The 23,173-nt window shown below is 39.3% G+C and overlaps 3 protein-coding genes across 3 annotated transcripts; all 3 read right to left on the bottom strand.

Moving 5' to 3' along the window:
• Nucleotides 1–762: 762 nt before the first annotated feature.
• LOC122034114 (L10-interacting MYB domain-containing protein-like) lies at nucleotides 763–1,618 on the bottom strand. Its single transcript, XM_042593240.1, has 2 exons — nucleotides 1,340–1,618; nucleotides 763–1,254 (listed from the first exon to the last, which is right to left on the bottom strand). The coding sequence occupies exons 1-2, from the start codon at nucleotides 1,616–1,618 to the stop codon at nucleotides 763–765; spliced, it is 771 nt and encodes a 256-aa protein (XP_042449174.1).
• Nucleotides 1,619–8,726: 7,108 nt separating this feature from the next.
• LOC122034614 (putative calcium-binding protein CML19) lies at nucleotides 8,727–9,445 on the bottom strand. Its single transcript, XM_042593928.1, has one exon. The coding sequence runs from the start codon at nucleotides 9,372–9,374 to the stop codon at nucleotides 8,865–8,867; it is 510 nt and encodes a 169-aa protein (XP_042449862.1). The 5' UTR covers nucleotides 9,375–9,445; the 3' UTR covers nucleotides 8,727–8,864.
• A 4,620-nt stretch (nucleotides 9,446–14,065) lies between these two features.
• LOC122034113 (zinc finger MYM-type protein 1-like) lies at nucleotides 14,066–16,102 on the bottom strand. Its single transcript, XM_042593239.1, has one exon. The coding sequence runs from the start codon at nucleotides 16,100–16,102 to the stop codon at nucleotides 14,066–14,068; it is 2,037 nt and encodes a 678-aa protein (XP_042449173.1).
• Between the last annotated feature and the right edge of the window lie 7,071 nt (nucleotides 16,103–23,173).

Below are 23,173 nucleotides of genomic sequence, written 5' to 3'. Positions count from 1 at the left end.
TCTTCACTCCTCAACACTAATGCTCTGTTTACTTCAAGGTGTGAATTAAGAAAAAAAAGGAATCTATAATGGAAAAAATTCTTTAGGGAAAAGGAAAAGAATTCTTTATTTGGTGTGCTTATTTACTATAATTAGGGAAGAAGAATGAGAGGAATCCATTACTCGTTTACTATAATAAAAGAAAGAAAACTTAATAATATATTACCCAAAGCACCCTTTTTATTTTTTCCCATTTTTAGATAAAAATATAAAATTCTTTATTTGAACTAAAAAAATATAAAACGTATTTATAATTATGTTCTCAAAATCCAATATTTTTATATTTATTTTTAATTTTTTATATATTGTCTTATAATTGTGAATTCAAATAATATATTTTTAACCTGATAAAAAATTTCTATCAAAGAAATAGAAAAACACTGCATATAAGTAGAATAAAGTGTGAGGAAAATATTACATAAAAGTGGAATAAAATATTGATCAAGATAAAGCTAGATGTGGTAAGAATGCTATCATATATTAAAATCAAAAAACTTATACCATTATCATATATTAAAATAAAAAATTATCAACAATAAACATTACCTAGAAATAATCCATAATTATTACAAAATTATTATCAACTAAAAAATTAAATTGACTTTCATATGTTAATAATTACTAATAAACCTATATAACCCTATACTCTCAATACCTATCCAAATCTTGCAGATTGTAATTATTCAAACAACACAATTCAAAATTAGAAAGAAAACATCTTCTTCAGAAGAGCAAGTCTCTTCTCCACTGGACATCCCATAACAAGCATATCTTCTCCTTATTCTCTCCTAGGAATAGATAAACATCAAGTATATTTTCATCTAGAACACCAACAGAAACTAAATCTTTATAGAGTTTCTCATTTAACTTTTGTTGATGAAATGGCTTATTCTCGATAAATGAACTTGAACGGTCAATTGCAGCAACCACTTCCTTGATATTTAAGTCGAGGGCTGAACTTTTCTTATTGCCATAAGCATCAACAGATGTAATTTTTCTCTTCTTTAATCCTTCGACAAATGGTGAACTATCAATGTCTACTTCAAAACTCACATGTATATCATCTCTTTGTTCTTCTTCTTGAATAATTTCAACATTTCTTTCGGCAACAGTGGAAGCTCCTTGACCATTCGCTTTGTCATAAGCAAATAACTCAAACAACTTCTCATAATGAGGTGCAGGGGTATATCTCCACTTCTTAATTGATGGATTAGCCTAGATAAAAATAAAATTAATCATAAACATAATAGTTATATAAACTGACAAAATATAAAATGAAATATCTACCATTAATACTTACATCAATAAGTTGCTTCCAAACTTCTTCCTCGGCCTCAAATCTCTTACTCTCAGCATGCCATTGAACTCCAATTGCATTTTTAAATAAATCGTAACATGAATTAAAGTTAGTCTTCAATGTTTTCATTCTATTCTTCAAATGGTCCTTTGTCAATGGAATTTTAGTCTTCTCACGGCAAATGACAACCATTTCTTTGTATGCAGTAGACGTGAAAGTGCTACCTACTCGGTTGCCATTAACTTGTTGATCTAACATAACATCTATAAAAATTTTATCCATTTCATCAGTCCACTTAATCATATCCTTTTTGACTTGTTCGACTGTAGAACTCATTTCTACTCAATACCTGCATCAAATTCACATGTGACCATGAAAAAAAATTAAATCTTATTCATAGTTATAAACTAGTAACATTCAACTGTATAATATTGGATTAACAAACATAATCAATGCATAAAAATTCATATTCAATAATAGAATATCCAGTATTAAGATTTACCAATAGCATGTTCAAATCATCACATTGTTCAAATTAAGCATTATTAATTAGTATGCTACATCAAACCGCTCTCATAATTTTCTTAATAAAACCAAATAAATCTTCTTTAGTTATTATTGTAATCCGACCACATAACATTAGCTATGTTATCCCTGATCATATTCCCTTGACTCCAGTCATCATCTTGTCTCTCATTGAAATTCACTTGATTGTCATAATTTACACTCAATTCATGATCCACTTCACTAATCAACCTCTCATCTGGATCCACGCCCATTAAGAAATTATGAAGAATACAACATGTTAAGATAATGTCTGTGCGAATGTTAATTTCATAGTGAGGTTCTGTTCCGCTAGCAATAATGGGAAACCTCTTCTTTAGAACCCCAAAAGCTCTCTCGATTACATTACGAAGAGATGCATATCTAAGATTGAATAACTCTTTTGCATTTGTAGGGCCACATCTCGAGTATTCCTTTAAGTGATAACGAATTCCTCGATAAGGGGTAATTAAACCCCTCTTCAACATAAATCCATAGTCAACTAAATAGTATTTACCTACAACAAACAAAGGATATAGTTTAATCATATTTACTTCCAAACATTGCCCACCAATGAACATTAATTGTAAATTAAATACCATGAGGAATTAATAATTTATCACGTCTAGATAGAGCATTTTTGATGATTCGAGAATCAGATGCAGTCCTTCCCACCCAGATAAAATATATGTGAACTTCAGGTCGAAGGAGCATGCCGCCAACACATTTGTAGTTGGCCAATCCTTTCTTCCTCGATATCTAGGTGCATCTTCATCAGATATCTTAACACGTATATGAGTTCCATCTAATGCACCAACACAATCCTACAATTAGGAGACAATGAGCATATTTAGCTACAAAGTACCTTACAAACCTTCTAAAATTCAAAATGATCAAAATGAGTGTTACCTTGAAGTAAGGGTAGAATCTACTACTACTCTATATAAGCGGAGGGATTTCAGAACCAACTGGTTGCTTTATAAATTCAGCATGAAGTCCAATAATGACTTTTAAGACTTCATGAAAATGATTATTAATAGTCCTTGTACTTCGACGAAAAAAAAAACTCAACTCTCGATGCTTGACATCATGACCAAGCAAATATAAAAACTTAGCAACCTTCTATTCAATACTTGAATTCCTATTGGCTTTTACCCTTGTGTTGTGATTTAATAGTTCACCCAAGCGAACAAAGCCATCCACACTTACCCTAAGAATGCTACGACATACCTCATTAGATGTCATAAGGTTGTGCAACAAAATACGTCTTGCATCATCTTTTTGCTCATTATTCTTCATTAGACCTTTATCTACATACTTATTAATATTCTTCAACATCATCCCAAGAATAACTAAACAATTTCTATTTATGAAAACTTCATCATCTGAACTCTCATCTAGAGTATCATTATTCTCCTCATAACAATCATTAACATTCGGATAATCTCCTTCACCATTATCCCACTCCATCTCATCAAATCTATTGAAAGATAAATAATAAAAATAGACTATTATAATAAATTCAACAAGGTTGCTATCAAAAACGTTATATTTCATCTAAACGATAGAAATCAGTAAAATAAAGATAAAAATAAAAAACGAAGATAGAAATTAAAATGAAGGTAGAAATCAGAGTTTTATTTCATCTAATAAGAGTTATAGAAATTAGGAAAATTATATTTCCTGTAATTAGAGTTTTCTAATTAGTGGCAAGATCAAAACAAAGATAGAAATGAGTAACTCAACAAGAAGATAGAGCAAACTTACTGCAATCACAAGAAGGAAAACTCAACACAAAGCAGGAAGATAGAAATGAGTAAGATCAAACTTACTGCAATCACAAGAAGGAAAACTCAACACAAATCAGTCGCTAAGCAATCATAGAAGAAGAGCACTTACAACAGTTGTGAATCAATCTTAGCAACAATGTTGGAGCAACTGCAGCAATCTCGGAAGAGAAAAAGATGGATCGACAAAGGAGTCGATGGGTGAGGAGGAAGAAGAAGAGTCCACAGGTGAGAAGGAAGAAGAAATGAGTAAAATCAAACTTACTGCAATCACAAAGAAGGAAAACTCAACACAAAGCATTGGCTAAGCAATCGTAGAAGAAGAGCACTTACAACAATGTCGGAGCAACTACAGCAGTCTCGGAAGAGAAAAAGACGGACCGGAGGAGGAGTCGGCGGGTGAGGACAAAGAAGAAGAGTCCGCAGGTGAGAAGGAAGAAGAAATCAGCGATTTAGCGAAGGCGTTGTTGGGTGTGGAGGCAGAAATCACCGTTGGGTGTGGAGGCAGAAATCACCATTGGGTGAGCAGGCAGAATCGCATATTTGGTGGAAGAGAAAAGGAAAGGTTAGGGATATTTATGCGATTTCATTTTATTTACTTTTCTTTCCTTTGTCTTTCCGTCCGATTTGGACGGGATAAATTTTCCTCAAAAATATATCCGTCGAAGGAATACAATTTCCATCCGCTTTAAATTTTTAATCAAGTAAATAATAAAAAATTTTCTAGAAGGGAAACTTTTCTCTTATTTTAGTTTCCTTGCCTCTAAGTAAACAGAGGCTAAGGCATTCATTATGAAGTCGGTCGGCCTTAGAGACGATTGAACTTAAGGGCATCATCGCTCAACATCTCAATGCCAAGATATACAGGATAAACCTGGTCGACTCCCGCGATGGTCGGGCATATGAGGCCCAGCTCCCTGCTTCTACGATGCAACTCTCAGCATATGGTTGGCTGGCCCAAGGGCTAGATGGATTTACAGGGCATAGTTCCTTATCTCTCAGTATTAAAGCAACTCTCAGCCTATGACCGGTTGACCTAAAGTGTCGGACAGATCTATGAGGTTAAGCTCTTCACTTCTCATATGCCAGTCTTCCATCATACAGCAGGTCAACTCATATTCGGTCGGACTTAGGGGACTTATCGCTCTACTCAGCGCCAAGATATACAAAATATACCCGAACGATCCTAGCGACGGCCGGACATAAGGGACTCAGCTCCCCATCCTTTAGGGGTATTCTTCTAGCTTATAACAAAGGCAGTCTCTCAGCATACAACGAATCGGACTAAGATTCAGTAGGACTTACAACGCCAGGGCGCGCATCATATGGTCGATTGGCTATGGTGTCGGTCAGACCTTTTGGATTTGGTTCCCCCACTTCTCTTGTGCAAGTCTCTCATCATATAGCCGCATGGATATAGGTCTGATACGACTATCTCCAGGAAACAACATTATTAGGGAATCACAACTGCAGATCAGAGAATAACAGCTACTTGTTAGGAAATATTTCGCTACTGTGACATAAACTTGCGATGGAACCTTCATGTGAGGGTAGCTATATATCTGTTAGTACTTGACATCAGACATTCTCAGTCACCTTATTTATTGCGAAGGTTATAAAAAAATGTTCATATGCATGTAACAGAAGATTACTCGAAAGATAACTATGCATCTTTCAGACTGTACATTTTCCATTACCTGACATATTTTGACACCAGATATTCCTTGCTGTCTTGTTATTACGGATGATCCCGTCCGGAAGCTGAGTCAGACGGAGGCCGGCCGCGTTGTCGTCGGCGTTGACAGGGGTTGTTGAGACGCGTTGCTGGCGCTATACTTCCTGCGAGGGCTACCGCGGGAGGATGACGAAAGACGATGACTAGGACGATGAGGTGGGGGTCTCCTGCGCACACTCAGACAAGCACCCGGGTCGTTAGAGACCAAGAACCAGGGAAAAAGTCCCCGGATCAGGCCCTCCGACGCTTAAGTCAGGTACTTTTTTCCCTAAAGCACAATGAAATGACGAAAAGTAAAAGAAAAGATGAATGAGCGTACCTGCGTAAGGGAAAAAGTCTCCCTTTTGTTATGGCTGTGGGTACTTCTGAAGTCTGACGAGTGTCAGGATTTGTCTGGCGGTGAATGACACGTGACATCTTCTTATAGGCCGGAAGAGGGATGGGGGGCAATGAACCCTAGACCGTTAGCATATTTCCTGACATGTGGTGATTATTCTCTGACAGGTTGTTATGATTCCCTGACTTGATTGTCGTATAGTGCGTGCCCACCCAGGTCCGTTAACCCCGGACTAGGTCCCTGTGCCTGCAAAGCTTGACCTGTGGGCACAGACATGCATTCCCTGGCGCATTCCCTGACTTGTATTTGTCGCCCCGTAAATCCAGATATATATGTCCAGCCCTGCATTTGTCATTCGATAAATCTCGATAAATCCAGACCTGCGCTTATCGTCCTGCCAATCGAGGCATTCACTTGTCGTTCCTTAAGTCTCGTCCAGTATGCACGGCCCTGCTCCGTATTTTATCCTGTGAGTCTTGAATCGTACGTCCTGACCCACATATCCTGTTCCGCATATCTTATCCTATATCCCGTAAGTCCTGACCTGTAAGCCTCAATCCGCCTATTTTGACTTATACGTCCTGGTCCGCATATCCTGCTCTACATGTCTTATCCTGTGAGTCCTGACCTACAAGCTTTAGTCTGCTTATCCTGAACTGTACGTCCTGATCTGCATATCCTATTCTGCATCTCTTATCCTGTATCCTATAAGTCCCGACCTGTAAGCCTCAATCCGCCTATCCTGACTTGTACGTCCTGGTCTGCATATCCTGCTCTGCATGTCTTATCCTGTGAGTCCTGACCTGCAAGCCTTAGTCCACTTATTCTGAACTGTACATCCTGGTTCGCATATCTTGTTCTGCATCTCTTATCATGTATCCTGTAAGTCTCGACCTGTAAGCCTCAGCCCTCCGATCCCGGCATGTTCGTCCTACCTTTCGAGTTCCTACTTGTCATGTAGGCATAACCCCTGAATGCCACATAGGCTCGACCCTGACCGCCATGTAATCTAGACTTTTGACTATCACGTAGGCTGGACTCTTGACCGCCACGTAGGCTTGACTTCTGACCTCCACGTGGGCTTGACTTCTGACCACGTTAGCTATTCGACCCCTCTATCATGCACCGTATCAATGGAAGTTATGAGAGACGATATAAACGGGATCCTCTTCATTGGCGAGGTACATTTTTAGACTTTTTTTTACACACACGCACATCTTTACTACCCTACACACACAAGCATATTGTTCATCATCTTTTTCACTTTTCGCTCGACCACTCTACTGACTTGAGCTTCGGAATATCTGCATCAAGGATCTCCTCCCTGATTCTCGCTCTAATATTTCGTTTGCTCTCTCTAGTATGCGCAGAAAGAAAAGCCAGATTTTCATCCTTTTCTCTAGCTTGAAATTTTCTCCCAATCAACAGTAAAATCATTTATCCGCCATCTCCATCGCCTCCGGACATGATAAGATACCAACTCCATTTTGTATTTATTGGATTACTTAAACAATTAATTATAGTAAAATATATTAAAAAAAACATATTCCTAATTAAATTGCACATTGCACCAAGTAGTTAAATTAACGGTCAACTCCGTGAGATCTTCTTTTGCGCACCATCCAAATTACGTGTTCATAAATTAGCCCCTTTGCCCTTGCTCTCCGGATCTCTAGTAGAAAAGAAGGAATCAATTATTGGTCACTAACTATAGAGGATAAAATCTGACCGGATCTAAAGCCATATTTTTCTATATAATCTAATCACCAGAATTCCTTACCAATTCATATTTTTCCAAGCACAAATTAAGTGGAAAACTCACTGAGAGAAGAGATCAAATTATGGAAGACTCAGGTCTTCGATCATCTGAAAGATCTTCTGCAGTGGTTCAAGCAAAGGCCACCAGTTTGCCTGCTCCAGGGGAATCCCTCCTCAGCCGGCTCGACCAATTTGACCTCCGGGTACGTTTTTAGCATATTTAACTGGTCATTCATAGCAAGTGATCGTGCACGTATAACGTGAGGATTGATGGTGCAGTTGAGGCAGCTGGAGGAGACGCACAGACTGCTGCTCCCTGCAGCGGATTGCTACTTCACCGCCGACTTGCATCTCTTGTCCGCTAGGCACGCCGGCGGCAAACACAGTCGATCGACCTCCCTGTCCACCATGCACGATTTGGAACTCAAGGACGCTCTGTTGGATCGTCTCCACTCGCTGGAGACTCGAATCCGTCAGGTGATTTAAGATCGGCCGGCGTCAATTGTTTGATTGCGGTATGTTACTCGTGGCTGATTCATGTTTCTTGCCGTCGGTCCATAGCTGAGTTTGGAGCTGGACAAGGACATAGGCGGCGGCGGCACGAGCAAGACGCCATCGGTAGGCAGCGCCATCAATGGCGGCGCTGCCCCTCTGAAGCCTGTAGCGCGCGCAGAGAAGAACGAGAGACGCGGCGTCTGGTCGTGGAGGACAGGCGTGTTGCTCAAGAGCGGCGCTCGCGAGCTTCCCAATCAGAAACCGACCATAAAGGTGAGTGACAAAGGCCTAATGAGCTCGATTAATTCGATGCATAAATTAATAATTAATTGAAATAACAGTAAAAAAATTTATATAAAATTAATATCAAATTAATCAAATACTCATCCTGAGATGAATCTAAACGGTCGATTAATATGCATTGTTTGCTAAGGTGAAGGAGCTGGAGAAGGCAGTAGGCGCGGCGGAGAAGGCGGTGGGTGCCACTTTCCAGAACCAGAGGAGGCGGGCGGAGCGCACCCGACTTTATCGGAGATGGCTCACGGTTGGTTGCTGAAAGTTTCATCGGCGGCTGGCCGAGATTAATTAATTTGCACCGCCACCTTGAAGTTCTCTGTGCTGGAATATCCTTTTAAGCTGAATAAACGTTTGATTTTTCTCTATTTTTTTAGCTCAATCGTTTCTATTCCTTGCACAATTAAACTTTTCCGATTGGATTTCATTGCCTTAGTAGAAATTTCTTGGAGATGCGATTATCAAGCTCAAATTCCTCAGATGTATTATTCGTTCCTGAGTAGATTAATCTTACATTGTTTAAGAATGTTTATATCCCCTTTTTGTTTATAATAATAATAATAATGAACAAGAAGTCGTTTACTGTATCATTATGCGGAATTCATCGAAAGTGATGACTCCATCGCCGTTTATATCGAACTGCCGGATCATGATCCTGCACTCCTCCACGTTCTTCGTCGCCCCGAGCTTCCCCAGCGCACGGCGCAGACTCCTCGGCGTGATGCAGGCGTCGCCGGTCTCCTGGTACACCTCGAACGCCTCCCTCAAAGTCTTCTCCTTCTCCTTCTCCTCGCCATCATCCCCTTCCACCAGCCTCACGAAATCGTCGAACCCCAGCAAGCCGTCGCCGTCGCTATCGCTCGACTCCACCACCGCCACCGCGTCCTCGTGCGACAGCTCCTCCCCTATCGACCGCATGCAGCTCTGCAGCTCCGTCGCCGAGATCTTCCCGTCGTCGTTCTCGTCAAAGTGGCAGAAAACCTGCCGCAACGACGACGACTTGGAAACGCTCTGCGCGATTGGCGAAGGCTGCGGTGCCTCCTCTGTTTTCTCCTGTTTCCCGCGCTGCGATTTCGAGACGCAAAACATAGCGATCAGTTTTGAATTCGATGAATGATGCTGGTTGGTTGTTAGCAAACTGCGAATTGAAGTTTAAGGGTCAGCGTTATACCTGTTATATAGATCGCAAGAGGCGGCGAAAGATATACTAATTTACAGGTCCACCATTTCCAGGCAATTTCTCAATAGCTTTCTTGTTCTGATCACGAATCACGCTTTATTGTAGAGAAAGAGGAGGAAGTTTTGCCGCACAATACACGGAAAGTACGGATTCATATTTAGTTTATGTTTGATAAATAATGTTCGCGTCTGAATAATTCATGCATCGTTGCTGTCGTTATATTCGATAAATGGCATTGATTCGCTTGAACGCAACCATTCATCCATCTGGAGTTATCCATTCGTGATTCGTCTATTGCATGTATCTCGCACGCGTAAAGAGAAACTTCGAGGAAGATGTGAGATGGGACCAGCCACCCTTAATTATCCTTTTTTTTTTCTTTTTCTTTTTCAGCAGCATGAGCTTTACTTTTCTACGCATACAAACTAAGTTTTTTTTCCTTTTAGTTATTGAAAATTTATCTAGCTAAAATGAAATCTCAGTTAGACAATGCTGACCTGTGCTTGATCTGTAGAAAATACAAGTGACCAAGTTTTCCACACTCCATGCATGAGCTAGTAATAATATTCTAAAACATGATCATTTGAACATTTCTTAGCTTGTTTGTCTGTATTTTCAAAATTAAATTGCTTACTTTTAGCTAGTTGGTCTGATACCCGAATATATTGCTGATTCAGCCTTCCATTTGCATGACGTGGCATTGTAAATTGATAAATAACTTTTTCTATGAAAAACTAATTAGGAAATTAATGGGAAAAAAGAACGATAAATAAAACAAAATGTATACCTAGATATTTCTGGTTTTCATCAATCCTCGGATATAACCAGTATTATTTAGTCGTGCTGAAAAATGACAGAATCGAGACCTGTTACAACCTGTGAAACAGAATGCATGGCCATCTTGGTTTTGACGAACTAATCAGGCAGAAGTCTACAACGTGTCTCATGTGATTATTGTTACCATCTAATATAAGAATATTGAAATTCTTAATATGTAAAAATTTACAATGATGTTTTGTAATTCTACAATCGCCGACGAGCAACGACAGAATATGATATTCGGCTTGATTGTCGAAAGAGTAATTACAAAATTAAGATAGTCTTTTATAATTTCATAAATCAAATTCTATAATCTTGATTGTTCTTCTTTTTTCTCCTCCTTATTTTATCTTTGTGACGCATGTTTTATAATGAGAATTATCCTGAGATAAAAGGAACTTTTTCCTTTAAGAAAATGAGCAACACTATTATCATTTCCTACATCTCTCACTAGTCCAATATAAGTGTTGCATGATATTACCCATTTTGGGTTTAAGCCCTCATGGTCTGCTCTAAGCATCCTTGCGAGCATTCAATCATCTTGACCTTCTTCAAGCCTCCCTACAAGCATCCAGTCATCTTGACCTGATCTGGGTCTCCCTACGATTATCTGATTACCCTGACCTGCTTCGGGGCCTTCTCTCAAGCATTCGATCAACATGACCTACCCCGGGCCCACCCTTAACTTCGTTTAAGAGCACCTCACAGGACATCTGGTCTGGATCATGTCTCTGATAAGGATGTTCACATATATTCACAATGACATAATATTGTCCACTTTGTACTTATGTCCTCATGACTTTGCTCTTGGGCTCTCTCCAAAAGGTCTCATGCCAATCGAGATATTCTACATCCTTTTAAACTCATAATCTTTATCAAATATTTCCAATGTGGGACTTTGATTGAACCCCAACAGTAAGTCACTAAGACTAGTTCATTCAGGTAAGTCACTAAGACCAGTTAGTCACAAAGACTAAATAAGTCACATAGACTATATAAGAGTTTAGTCACAAAGACTATATCAGAACATCCGATCCATACTTAAAGAAAATGGTTCGTGCGACAACAAACACATTGAGCGATAAATGCTAAGAAGATTATTACACCTTACATAATTGTTCTTTGAACAATCAATGCTAATAAAGTTGTTACACTTTATTTAGCCGCTCTTCCAAATGAATCAGAGTCTTTCTCATAATGGCACATAGCTTCTCTGTCCTAGTGGCACGTAACTTTTATCCAGGAAACATTCAATCTCCTAGTGACACAACCATTATCTTAGAGATATCCATATCTTACTAGTTACTTAGAGTAAATAATCTTCATTTATATCAATATAAACATTTCTAATCTCTTATTATGACTATTATGTCAAGAGCATGTTCCATATTCAATATTCATAATTATTTTTATACATAACAGAAATGGGTCGACCAATGAATAACATCAAAAAGATGTAAATCTATTTAATCTTCCTTTTTAGCTAGAATCCATTCGTTCTAATCAGCTGCTTTCCTATTTTTGCTCCATAAATTGAATCATCCATAGCCATAAGATACATACTAAAGTAGCAGACACTGATTAAAATTTTAAGTAAATAGCTAAATAGTCATTAAAGGTAAAATTGAGATTAACTTATAATCTCAAAAGTCTCACATAGTGGAGAAATAGGGATCCATTCTCCTACTACCTTTATTGTCGCAATAGTATATGTGGTATAAATCACATGCCACTATGTTATTCTCTTTACTAAAAAGAGTGCATGTTTTTCTCAAATTTAACATCGTATAGATTTTAATCTTAGACATACCTAATGTCTAACCCGTCCCGGCGAGAAGAACAAGAAAGCCACGGAAAGGGGACTCACTGGAGAACCCCTCCAGTGAGTTGAGCACGATAGGAGGATGTTGTTGTCGTCGCTTGCAGTCACTATCACTCGTCGTCATCCATCATTCCTAGAGAAATCGCAAAAGAGAGGGGTTGCGGGGAGAAGATGACGCGCACAATGCAAGGAGAAAGGAAATCCTGAGCCCCTCTCTTCTGCTATTTCTCCAGCGGCGATGGATGGCAACGAGTGCTGGTGGTTGCGAGCGACGACGACGACATCCTCCGATCGTGCTCAACTCACTAGAGGGGTTCGCGTCTTACTGTCACTGGTTGCAGAAAACTTGTATACCTGGAGAGATCAACCAGAATTAAGATCTTTATATCAAATGTAATACCAGAACTACAAGAACCAAGTAATTCTCATTAGCTATGAGTAAATAAGATCTCACGATGATGGAATAGAAATGATGTCAGGTTTCAAGAACCTCTGTGCTCCATTAAGACATTTAGGGGAGAGTTCATTATCACCAACTTATCGGCAGGAGACGGATCGGCGAGCGAGGAAAAATCTAGCTTCGTCGTGGCAAGTGAGGGACACGTGGGAAAAATTAGCTTCGTCGCAGTATAGGGAAAGCCTAGCTTCTTCGCAGCGAGGGAGGGAGGCTCAGCGTGACGATGGTCGAAGTTGGGGTGAGGGAGGGCAGGGAAAGGAAAGGGATGGAAAACCTAGACTCGCAGGAGGGTGTAGCAAGAGAGGGTAGGGCATGGCAAGGGATTGCTGTGGCGTAACGTTGCGGCAGGGGCGGATCTAGAATTTTAAGTTTGAGGGGGCCGCACATTATAAGAAAAAAATGCGATAGCGATTAAAATTATTGATCACAAATTTTGAGATCGTCAAGACATTTTAGTGACGAAATTAAATTTCCATTGCTAAATTTAATGACAGATATTAATTTTCAGTCGCTAAATTTAGCGACGAAAATATTCAATAGCTTGTTTAAACCTTGATAATAAGATCCTAAACATCCAACAATAGCCTCAAGAAGAAAACTCTATGAGTAAACAATATCATTTAACATTCAATATTATTTAATTTTAATTCACAACTTTTCATTACTGAATTGAAAATCATAAATTATTTAAAAACCATGTGCATCCACCACTAATAATCATACATTATTCAAAAATCATACATGAATACAAGTAAATCAGGACATGAACACTAAAACTTGTAAAAACCATATTGCAAAATTGATACATATTGTTCACATCCATTGCTAACACAAATGTCGCCTCCTCGATGAAACGACGCTTACCAAGATCATCAAGAAAAAAATTCTATGAGTTGCAAGGAAGAATCACCAATCAGAGATCAGAAAAATGAGAAAATGAAAATAACAAAATCAAATTTTCTTTCATCATGGCAACAACAAATATGATGCAATCGAAAGCATCATAGTAAACATAATCAACCCAATTTATTTCAATTAACATAGGAGATAATTCAAAGCAATCAGGAGCTTCCTTTGATAACAAACTATATGTTGACAGTATTGTAAACAAACTATGATTCAAAAACATGAAGTTAATGTATATTTAATTAAGTATTAATTACAATTCTCTAACTAAAAGGGATTCGACGTTCTTTTAAATGTTCGAAGTCTTCAATGATAGCTTCTATGCTCACACTTCTAGCAATTTCTCTCTCAATATATACCATTAACGCATCTGAGAGAAAAGCATCCTCCATTTTGCTTCGAAGCCTTGTTTTCACAATATTCATCGCAGAAAATGATCATTCTGAATAGCCGTAGAAACCGGAAGAGTAAGCACAAGTACGATCACTCTAAAAATAAGGTTGTATGTAACATATTTGTTAGTCTTTACCAACCATTGACATAATTCTGAAATGGTTGAAAGATTTTTGTAGTCAGACCCTTTGACTACGTTATACTCATAATGCTTCAATTGCATCTCCAATTGTTTTTTTTTCATCTCTGGTAAAATCCTGAGCATAAAACTTTTCAACTAATTTATATATATCCACAACTCTGAAAGACTCCGCTGCATTTTGAGGATTTAGGGCATTACTAAGAATGAACAATTCCATAGCATCATCACTAAAGCGACCATTAATTTCTTGCAGCTGTGAATCTATCGAAGCATAAAAGAGGTCTATTCGATAATAATGTTCAATGGTAAAATTGTCTTGATGAGCACACCCTCGACCTCGTTTATTAATATACGGAGCATTGAAATCAGGAATGTCAATATTTCGAATTTCACAAAAGGATTTCACTTTTACAAGCAAATCATCCCACTTGTTATCCCTCATCTGTTGAAGTAAATTCTTAGTAGATAATACATGCTCCATTGCATTTATAATATCCTGAGACTTACTTTGTAAAGTCTGACAAAGAATATCTGTGATCCCCATAATCTCTTTCATAAGATGCAAGATGAATACAAAATCAAAGGAAGTGATTTCATCATAAACAGTTGTTGCATCTGCTCGTTGAGAAGGAAGCCCATCATCCATAATCTTGAGCAATACCGTACACGATACACTAAACATCTTAATTAGACCTTTCAATGATCTCAAATGAGAACTCCAGCGTGTATCAACAGCTCGTTGTAAAGTACCTATCTGATTAAGTCCACGCCATGTCTCAAGTTCATTAATAGCAATCAAATATGCAATGTCATCTACATGAGCATTCTTCAATTCATCATTACGCTTACATGAAGAACCAACAATATTAACTATAAAAGTAAATCTATCAAAAAATTGATGAATAGGTGTCACATTTTTTGCTGCTGCAACCAAAGCCAATTGTAACCAATGAGCAAAGCAATGAACATAATAAGCACTTTTACAATCTTTTATAATAAAAGCTTGCAATCCATTAAACTCGCCCCTCATATTACTAGCACCATCATAGCCTTGACCTCTAATATTTTGAACATCCAAATTATAGTGAGCCAAAGTAGAATATATAGCATCCTTTAAAGTTAAAGCTGCAGTATCAGATACATGAACAAGCCCAAAAAAACGTTCTTGAATGAATCCATTAATATCCACAAACCTCAATACTATAGACATTTGCTCTCTTTTTGACTCATCTCGGGCTTCATCAACAATTATGCAATACTTGGCAACTCCAATTTCTTCACGAATTGTATTTTTCACTCTCACCGAAAGCACATGAAGTATTTGTTTTTGAATATCGTGACTTGTATATTTGACATTTTTTGGAGCTTTCGCAATTGCCTTTGAAAGTTCATCATTGTACATGGTCAACACATCCAAAAATTCAAGAAAATTGTCACGATTAGATGAACTAGATTTCTCATCATGTCCTCTAAACGGAATTCCTTGAAGTGCAAGCAACAACACCACGTGTATGTGAGCCTTCAATCGAAGACGATTAGTTGCAACTTGTTCATCATTAAAATTATCGAATCTTCTTGATATATGTTGTGTTTGATTCATCAAATCCTCACATGTCTTTTCAGCTTTACGATGGGGTGAAGATACATTATCCTTTCCCATATGACCTAGGAAAGCACAAGCTTTTCCATTTCGAACTTTCTTCCACTTATCAAATCCATCAAGAGTAAATGTAGTTTGATTTAAGCATCCTGAAGGCTTGTTGAAGATAAAGCATGGAAAGCAATATGCTTTATCTTTAGTGGGTGAATACTCCAACCAAGGAAATTGTTCATACCAAGTTGACTGAAATCTTCGAGGGTACTTAATATTTTTATTTAATGGATATTCTTGAAGAATAGGTTGATATGCTTTCAGATTCAAATAAACTCGACGAATCTCGTCACGTTGATTAGGATGATATTCCCAAATTTGTTGACGCAATCCTGGATCACGCTCTAAAGAATCAAGATCAACCTCTTCAGTTTCTGTATTTTTGAATCTTTTAGGAGGAATTTCAGATGGAAGATCATCATTATTTGATCTTGTCGATAGAGTCATCGGAGTAGCCGGATCCAGTTCATTTGCTCTCTTCCTTTGAAAAAATTTATCAATCGTAACAGTATTTCTCATTTGATGTATATAAAACCTTTAACAATGGAGGAAAACTCGAATTATTTCAAATAAGTGAATAATAATTATTAACAACAATATTAAACCAAACATTAAGTCAATGATAAAAAGTAAATAATAATAACAACATAAAAAAACAAAAATATCAAATGTTTTATCATTCAGGATCATTAACTATTAAATCAGCAATTCCAACTTCAACTATTTAGGCACTTTAATTTCTAAAATAACAAGATTAAATTAAAATGTCTAAATTAATCATTAGGAGAAAGCAAACAAAATCAAGGAATCAAATAAAAAAGTAGAAAAGCAAACAAAATCAAGAAGTCCAGCGAAATTGTGAACTTTATATCGTTCTTTTCTTGAAAATGAAGATAAAAATGATAAAATAAATGTATAAATTTGTGTTAAGCTAGTAAGCTTCATAAATCATAATCATAGTGCGATAGATCCTACTTTCCCTTTAAAATGCAGTGGCATATATAGTGGCGGATTAAAACGATAATAAGATTATTACACCAACAGGCAAGGTAGGATCTAATAAATTATTAGATAATAAGATTATTAGGTTGAGTTTTAAAACAATAATAAGTTTATTAGGATCAACAGGCAATAGCCAACATCCTTAAACAAAAAAAAGAGGGCAAAGTTCTACAATCTACATATTACAGATAAAATTTAGAAGGATGATCGATCGAGGAACTAGAAAGGGAAGGTAGGATAAAGAAATGAATATGGAAACACCAACCAAAATAAAAAAAAAAATTCCCTTCTCAGTTCTAAGAGTTTCAAAACCCAAAGGAGTAAGGATTAAGGAGAAGAGGAATTGCACCTTTCTCTCGAATCGGGATCAAGAACGTTCTCATGGTAGTTTCGCAGAGATCTGAGACCTCCACACCAGAGTTGCGCCTACTGCGGAGCGAGTAGTCACTGCCGCCGTCAACTGGTTCGAAATGTTGAACTCCCAAATCAGAATACCTATTTGCCTTTCTTATTAATTAACTTATAAATAATAATAATAATAATATATTAGTATATTACTTATAAATATTACACGTGGACTGGGGGGGCCGTGGCCCCCCCAGTCCATATGTAAATCCGCCTCTGCGTTGCGGTGAGGGTCGATGTCATGGCGAGGGAGGGAAGGGCGCAAAGAAGGCAAGCCTCTATAGGCGAGGAATCACGTGTGGGGCGGTGAGGAGAATTACATGTGGGGACTGAGGTGGCGATGAGAGGTTCGGCAGAGGAAAGGTAGATTTTCTAAAAATAAAATGGGAAAAGATTGACACAAATTTTTTTAGAAAAAAATAATGGTCCGTAGGATTATATATATTGATCCTGTCCGAGAGTCGAGGCAATGGATGCTGGGGATGTGACGCTCCTGATAACTGGTGGTGGACTCCTCGTCAATGAAGCCTGCAACCACAGCAACGTCAGTACCGAGCCGAAGAGGGGTTCCCCGACGATGGCCCTCCGATGCTCAAGTTAAACATTGGCGATGTAGAAGAAACGAGGAAGCAAAATGGCAGAGTAACTGTGGCTATAGTAGAGATTATGTATACCTCCGTCGAACCATGGGGGTCTTTATATAGGACTCCCTGGGAGCGCGTGCACGCTCCTCAAAAAATACCCTGAAAAGACGTGTCAGAAATGTATCTCGGACACCATACCTTAACGACCTGAGCATATCTCTGACAAGACAGCGGAAGCTTCCATCGTACGATCTTCTATCTGACTATGCCACCAAGCATGTCGTCTGTTGGCGACACAGGTTCCTAGAAGGATATCCTCTGATCCTCCTTTTGTCTGTTACAGGTCGAGCGGAAGAGCCATTCAGCCATCTATCGGCCGTCTGAGCGATCTTGTCCTCGGGCCGAGCGGAATGGCCGCTCGGCCGGCATCCGCTATCAAGGCTTCGCTGCTATGTAGAATGGAGTTGTGTCTGAATGTAGTCTACTCGGTGATCACTCTTTTGTCGATGTGAATCCGATCGGGCTTGCCGCTCGACATCTATCCTGTGTGTTTGAGCGCCGGAAGCTCGGTACTTGGTCGAGTTGTGCTAACGTCTGCTTCATGTAGGCTCGACGATTTTTCCTCCCGGTCAGAAAAGGGGGTTGCCCGATCGAACGATAATACCGGGACGTTGACCAGCTTGACTTTGACCTCCACCCTGTCATTGACCACCCTGCTGATCGGGACCCCTCCTTATCACCGGATCACATGTCTCCCCCTCAAGTCTAGTCGAAGGAGGATGCAAGTCCGACTGATTGGATGAGCTAGTCTGGAGATCGATTGGCCAATCACCCGTGATACTAGTTGGAACTCCGATCGGTCTGCCCGAGGGTGTCAAACGGCCTTGCGATTGCTCCTTGAGGCAGATCGGTACTTCGCCACTCGCACTTGGAGAAGATTGCAGTTTCTACCCTTGGCTAAGAGCGGTCAACGTTGACATCATCCGAATCCCTTCGAAATTTGTGCAAATCATCTCCATTAAAGTCGAGCATGTGCCCACGCCTGTTAATGGCATTCATTAAATGTTGCCCTGTAGGCGTGTGCCACGTGTCACTACCGCCGTCATCGCACACCCGAAGCGACAGACGTTGATGTGACGTTTGGCTGTTTGAATTCAACGGCTGGATCTGCGCTCCGGCTTCTATGACCTGGATCAGACGGCCCCGGTCGACCGAGCTTAAGCTTTATAAAGCCGCGATGTCGGCGTCTGTCTCCTGCATTTTTTGCAAAGGCTGCCGGCGTTCCTCTACGTGACCAGTGCTCCGGTGATCTCCGCTCCTATTTTCAACGACCTTTTCTTCTCTTGTAAGCTCTCCTGTTCCTTCTTGTTCTTCAATCTTTTCGTTACTTAGTTGTTTCCCGTTATCTGCTGTATTCTGTGTCTGCCTTTCTTCTCGTCTAACATGTCTTCTTGTTTTCCGATAATGGCCATTTCTTCACAGCCGTCGGACCCCTCGCCTGGGCTTTGGTATTCTACCATGGAGACCAGGTTCGATGCGGGCGATGCTGAAAGCCTTAGAAACGCCTTCGGAATCCCTTATGACCATGAGGTCATTCTGGCTTCTTCGTCCGATCAGCCACATTACCCCGCCGACCGACACCATCTGCTTGTTCCGAGACCAGTTTGTGGCTGGTCTTTGCTGTTGGAGTGTATACTGAAAGCCTAAGCTTTGTAAACATTCATTATGAATAAAGAATCACATTTGGTCAAATTGTCTACATTTGTTTGTAGTTGTTCATTTAATTTATATTGTAGATAATATAGTATGTGGTGTCACATACAGAAGATGATGTTATCAGTACCTTATAAATTATAAACAGTAGCTCACGACTAAAATGGAAAGGAACAAACCATTAGAAGATCGTAGTGTAATTAGGTATTAGTTTATCTTGACTATATAATTACACTAGTACACTCAGAGTGTATTGAGTAAGACCATTAGAGGTCGTTTCTTTTATACTGACTTTATAAAGGAACAAAGACCTCAGTTATTATGGAAGTGTGTGCTCTTAATCCTAATATAATAACAATCACATATGTTTGATATTTATTTCTTTAATTTATCAATGGGTGAGATTTAGTTCGATGAATCAATAAACTCGATAAGTTGGGAAATGATATCACTTATAGTGTGTGTTGTTGATTATAGAAGGAAATTGTGTCCTAGAGATACTAGGTTGATAATGTCCTCAAGAGGAGCTCATAAAGATTGTCATGTTAAACCCTGCAGGTGGACTTAGTCCGACATGATAATAAGGTTGAGTGGTACTACTCTTGGACTTAGATATTAATTAAATGAGTTGTCAGTAACTCACTTAATTAGTGGACATTCGATATCTTAAACACAGGGAGACTAACACACTCATAATAAGAAGGAGCCCAAAAATGTAATTTGGGATTGGTGCGGTAGTTCAATGATAGTTCTCTAGTGGAATGAATTATCATTGATAAAATTAAGTTGTGTGTTCGGGGCGAACACGGGATGCTTAATTTTATCGGGAGACCAAAACCAATTCCTCCTCTCGGTCCCTATCGTAGCCTCTTATTTGTAGAGTTCTATACCCACCTATACCCACCTTCTATACCCACCCAATAGGGGCCGGCCAAAGCTAGCTTGGGAACAAGCTAGGGCCGGCCTAGGTAAGAAATTGGGTGGCCGGCCCTAGCTTGAACCCAAGCTAATAGGGCCGGCCAAATTAAATTAAAAAAGAAATTTAATTTTAATTTTTATTATTATGTGGAAGATATAATTTAAAGAGAATTAAAATTAAAATATCTCTCTTGTAAAAGATCTACAAAAGATTAAAGAAAGAGATTAGATCTCTTTCCTTATTTGTAGATTGGAGAGATGTTTTATTTTCTCTTTAAAAATTATTCATATGTTGATAAAATTAAAATTATAGAAATTTCCTTTTATCAACCATGAAGAGATTTTAAAGAGAAATTTTATTTTTTAAAATTTCCGGAAACAAATTAGGAAGTTTTAATTGTTGATTAAAACTTGTCCAATTTGTTCTCCAATGATGTGGCCGACCATTGAAGTTTGATTTGGAAAATTTATTTTATTTTTCTAAATTAAATCATGTCAAGGAAATTGAGGAAATTTTATTGTAATTAAATTTCCTAATTTGCCTAGGCCAAGGAATATAAAAGAAGGAGTGAGGGTGCCTTCATGAGACATAACATCTATTGTTTCTCTCCCTCTTTTGTTCCTTAGTGTGGCCGGCCAACCTCTTCCTCTCTTCCTCTTGTGGTGGCCGAATCTCCCTCTTCCATTGGAGCTCTTGTGGTGGCCGGATACTACTCGGAGAAGAAGAAGAAGAAGAAGAAGGAGAGAAAGCTAGCATCTCTTGGAGCTTGGTTAGTATTTTGGTTTTCCTCCTTGGTGAAGTTTTTCCTTTGTGGCCGAACCTTGCTTGGAGGAGAAGAAGGTGGTTGGTGTTTTCTCATCTTGGTAGATCGTTGCCCACACAACGTCCGAGGTTAGAAGAGGAATACGGTAGAAGATCAAGAGGTCTTTCTAGAAGGTATAACTAGTAGTTTTTCCTTTTCCGCATCATACTAGTTATTTATGGAAATAATACCAAATACAAGAGGCTTACGTTCTAGTATTTCGAATATGTTTTTCGATGTTGTGTTCTTTTCTTTCTTTCTTTTTCTTGTGATTTGATTGTTCTCTTTGGTTAACCTAAAGTTATTTTAGGAAATTAAATATTAGCTTTCTATTAAAGGTTTTGTCTAGTCGGTGGTGGTTGCTCCCATATCCAAGAAGGCCATGTGCCTCGCCACGTCAGTACTGGGAACCTTTTATGGAAATTAATATTTAATGGAATTAATAACTTAAGGAGACTTGGGTCGAACGTGTTAAGTTCCGCAGGAGATCCAAGTCAAAACCTAAAAGAACAAATAGATTAAGTTTTGGATCAAACGTGTTAAGTTCCGCAGGCGATCCAAAATTTAATTTAAAAGAACACATGGTAGCTAGGAAAAGGTTCAGATCTTTGTACAAAATTTTTGTACAGTGGAACCTATAGGTTTTCCGAGTAGCAACCAACATTTGCTTCCCGATTCACCCTTTCATTCTTGAAGTTTGTAATTACTTTCGTGTTCTTCTTCCCCAACTAGTACCCAATTCCTTTCGTCTATTGTGCGGCGTTGTTGTCCTGTTCCGGCTGCACGACATCCCTTTAACCCCTCAAGTTTTTCATTATTTTTACTACCCCAAGCAGTTCGAGCTGGGGACCTATCTCTTTCAGTCTCGGATCAGTTTAGTATTTTTTTGATAAGATGTCTACTTCGAATAAATACTGGAAAGAGTATTTCTTCTTCATGCGGCTTCCCGAATGGCCACGCTTCCGGACCCAATGGTAGGTCAGGCTACCACCTCCGCCTGACCTGAAGAAGTATAAGAGCCGACCGGATTACCTTCACGCCATGAACATGCTGGTTGGTCAGAAATACGATATCCACAAACTGCTGCATGAGAGGGGCATGTATATCTTCGGGCTGAGTCCGATTCGCACGAGACTCCCGAATGGCTTAGGTATGAAATTTGTTGGCACTTCTCCTTTGAGTCTAGCTGATTTGCTTTTTCTCTCTTGCAGCTAAATCCGGGTTAGCGGGTAGAAGTCCTTCGGGCACGCCTTGTTGAGGTCCCTGAAGTCGATGCAGACACACCACTTGTTGCCCAGCTTTAAGACCACACTCCTACATTCGTGAGCCAGCTCGGGAATTGAACCTCACGTATGTGGCCGGCTTCCAAGAGGTTCTCTATCTCTGCTCGGATGGTCAGATTTTGTTCGGCACTAAAGTCCCTCTTTCTCTACTTCACCGGCCGAGTGTCTGGTCGGACGTGAAGCTCGTGTTGCGCGATGCTCGGCGAGATCCTGGGAAGCTCGTGCGTTGACCATGCGAATACATCATGGTTTTGCTGGAGGCAAGCGACCAGCTACACCTTCTGCTCAGCTCCCAGATCGAATGCAATGAAAATCGTTGCCTCTACTCAGCAGGGGTGGATCCGTATTTCTTATTTTTCTTTATAGACTAGAGTAGGGGGCTTTTCAGTGATGACGCTCACCTCTAGTTAGGGTGTCTTCCAAGCGATTCTGGCTTTAGTTTTGACCATCTCGACATAACAGCACCGAGCGGCCAATTGATTGCCTTTACCTCTCCTACCCAGTCTTCTACCGGGAACTTGATCTTCTGGCAGTATGTTGAGACTACAGCTCGGAATTCGTTGAGAGCCGACCGACCCAGAATGACGTTGTAGGCTGAGGGGGCATCCACCACAATGAAGTTCGTGGTCCTGGTCCTTCTGAGCGGCTCCTCTCCCAGTGATATGGCCAACTTGGCTTGGCCGATCAGTAGAACTTCGTTGTCGGTGAACCCATATAGTGGGGTCGTCATTGGCAGTAGCTCGCCTCGATCGATCTGGAGCTGATCGAAAGCCTTCTTGAAAATTATATTCACTGAGCTCCCCGTGTCAA

This window comes from Zingiber officinale, chromosome 11B (assembly GCF_018446385.1).
Source record: "Zingiber officinale cultivar Zhangliang chromosome 11B, Zo_v1.1, whole genome shotgun sequence".
NCBI classification, from domain to species: domain Eukaryota; kingdom Viridiplantae; phylum Streptophyta; class Magnoliopsida; order Zingiberales; family Zingiberaceae; genus Zingiber; species Zingiber officinale.
This window is presented reverse-complemented; position numbering and strand designations above follow the sequence as displayed.